The 2392-nt window shown below is 40.3% G+C and overlaps 1 protein-coding gene across 1 annotated transcript in view; it reads left to right on the top strand.

Annotated features, from left to right (window-relative positions):
• The window catches only part of LOC119642058 (heat shock 70 kDa protein cognate 4-like), a 3851-nt gene extending 2370 nt beyond the window's left edge, over positions 1 to 1481 (top strand). The window contains 1 exon segment of the mRNA XM_038041023.1: positions 1 to 1481. This exon segment is cut by the window's left edge and continues 99 nt beyond it. Within this exon segment, the coding sequence (XP_037896951.1) occupies positions 1 to 1361 (1361 nt within the window). The 3' untranslated portion in view covers positions 1362 to 1481.
• Positions 1482 to 2392: the final 911 nt, after the last annotated feature.

The raw sequence follows: 2392 nt of genomic DNA, 5'->3' as shown, positions 1-2392 counted from the left end.
TGGGCGGCGGTACTTTTGATGTATCGATTCTTTCCATCGATGATGGCATCTTCGAGGTCAAATCCACTGCTGGTGATACTCATCTGGGTGGCGAAGATTTTGATAATCGTCTGGTAACCCATTTCGTTCAAGAATTCAAACGCAAACATAAGAAAGACCTTACCGCTAATAAGCGAGCTTTGCGCCGTCTACGGACTGCTTGTGAGCGTGCGAAGCGTACCTTATCGTCTTCTACGCAGGCTAGTATCGAGATCGATTCCTTATTTGAGGGTACTGATTTTTACACTTCTATAACTCGTGCTCGTTTCGAGGAGCTGAATGCCGACCTTTTCCGCAGCACGATGGATCCCGTAGAGAAAGCTTTACGCGATGCTAAACTGGATAAATCGCAAATTCATGATATAGTTTTGGTCGGTGGCTCTACGCGTATTCCCAAGGTGCAAAAATTGTTGCAGGATTTGTTTAATGGTAAAGAGTTAAATAAGTCTATAAATCCTGACGAAGCCGTTGCTTACGGCGCTGCTGTACAGGCTGCCATATTGCATGGTGACAAATCGCAGGAGGTGCAAGACCTTTTGTTGCTCGATGTGACTCCATTGTCCTTGGGTATTGAGACTGCCGGTGGCGTGATGAGCGTACTTATCAAGCGTAACACTACAATTCCTACTAAGCAAACTCAAACATTCACAACTTATTCGGATAATCAACCTGGTGTCTTGATTCAGGTATATGAAGGCGAACGTGCGATGACTAAAGACAATAATTTGTTGGGTAAATTTGAACTTTCCGGTATTCCCCCCGCTCCACGCGGTGTTCCTCAAATTGAGGTTACATTCGATATCGATGCCAATGGTATTTTGAATGTTACTGCTTTAGAACGTTCTACCAATAAGGAGAACAAGATCACTATTACCAACGATAAGGGTCGTTTGTCTAAAGAAGATATTGAACGTATGGTTAACGAAGCTGAGAAATATCGTAGTGAGGATGAAAAACAAAAGGAGACAATTGCTGCCAAAAACGCTTTGGAATCATATTGCTTCAACATGAAGGCCACTTTAGATGAGGAAAATTTGAAAACTAAAATTACCGAGTCTGATCGCTCTACTATTTTGGACAAATGCAACGAGACTATCAAATGGTTGGACGCCAATCAATTGGCTGACAAAGAAGAATATGAACATCGCCAAAAAGAATTGGAAGGTGTATGTAACCCCATCATTACCAAACTGTATCAGGCGGGTGGTGGTGCCCCAACTGGCATGCCTACCGGTATGCCTGGCAGTTTTCCAGGAGCTGCCGCTGCCGGCGCTGGTGGAGCTGCCTCTGGTGCTGGACCTACCATTGAAGAAGTCGATTAAGCAATCGAAAAATGTATCCTTCGAACAATAACATCGAAACAGCAACTTTATACTTGATAATTTTCTTTTGGAAAAAATGTTCGTTTGGATTATTTTAATTTAAATTTTAAAACTGCTCCTTTCCCACATATTATCAATTATGGATCAAATTAAATATATTCCTCATTCAATATTTGAAATAATTCCAAACGTAACAGCACAGCGTTTAAATAAATACGGTTAATTCCTGTAGCCATGTGTTTGAATTGCCCAGTAGACTTTTAGGTACAAATGAGAATTTAAGCTGCAATTTTAACCTTGTTAAAAAGCGGTATTTCCGCCTGGGGGGCCGAATAGGCAAGAGTCTCGACTAGAAACTTAGTTGTCGTGGATTCAAATCTCAAGTGCGTAGAGTTTTTAATAAAGCCGAAAGCCTTAGATGCCAGTGCTTTAAAACTTTAGTCTTAGGATCTATTCTCCGGTTAAATTAATAATAATAATAATAGCTTTGAGTGAAAATTGCATTACAAGGGGAATAATCCAAGACAAATATCCTGTTTATCTAAAAGTGTTGCTGCGAGAGCAAATTTCCGAAAAGGTTTTCTTGGAACTTACTATTACTTTTTATAACCGCCAATGGAATTGTAGTCAATTTGTCAAAATGTCATATGTTTGCAACACCCAAAAGAAAGCTTCAGAGATATAAAGTATAAATACTGTTGACCAGCTTGAAATTCTGAATGATCACTCATGATTACGACAATGAATATATCGACTTGAAATCTTGTTGTTTCTATCCTTAAAGGTTTCTGCACGCAGATATTGGAAATGGGCCAACTTGGTTAGACCACGCGCCTGCAGCAATCCAGCAACCAACTCCGTTTCTCCAACCAAAAATTGTGAAATAAAATATTTTTTGAAGTTTGTTGTTGCCTAAAAGCGTGTTAATTCTAAAATAAGTATGGTGGATACCGCGTGGTGGATTAATTTCGTGGCGTTTTGGCCGAAACAGCCATACTACCTTGCTGCGCAACCCTGCTAGAAATGTGTGC

The sequence above is a fragment of the Glossina fuscipes genome, unplaced genomic scaffold, assembly GCF_014805625.2.
Source record: "Glossina fuscipes isolate IAEA_lab_2018 unplaced genomic scaffold, Yale_Gfus_2 213, whole genome shotgun sequence".
NCBI lineage: Eukaryota > Metazoa > Arthropoda > Insecta > Diptera > Glossinidae > Glossina > Glossina fuscipes.
Note: the sequence above shows the minus strand (reverse complement) of the source record. Positions and strands in the feature narration are given on the sequence as shown.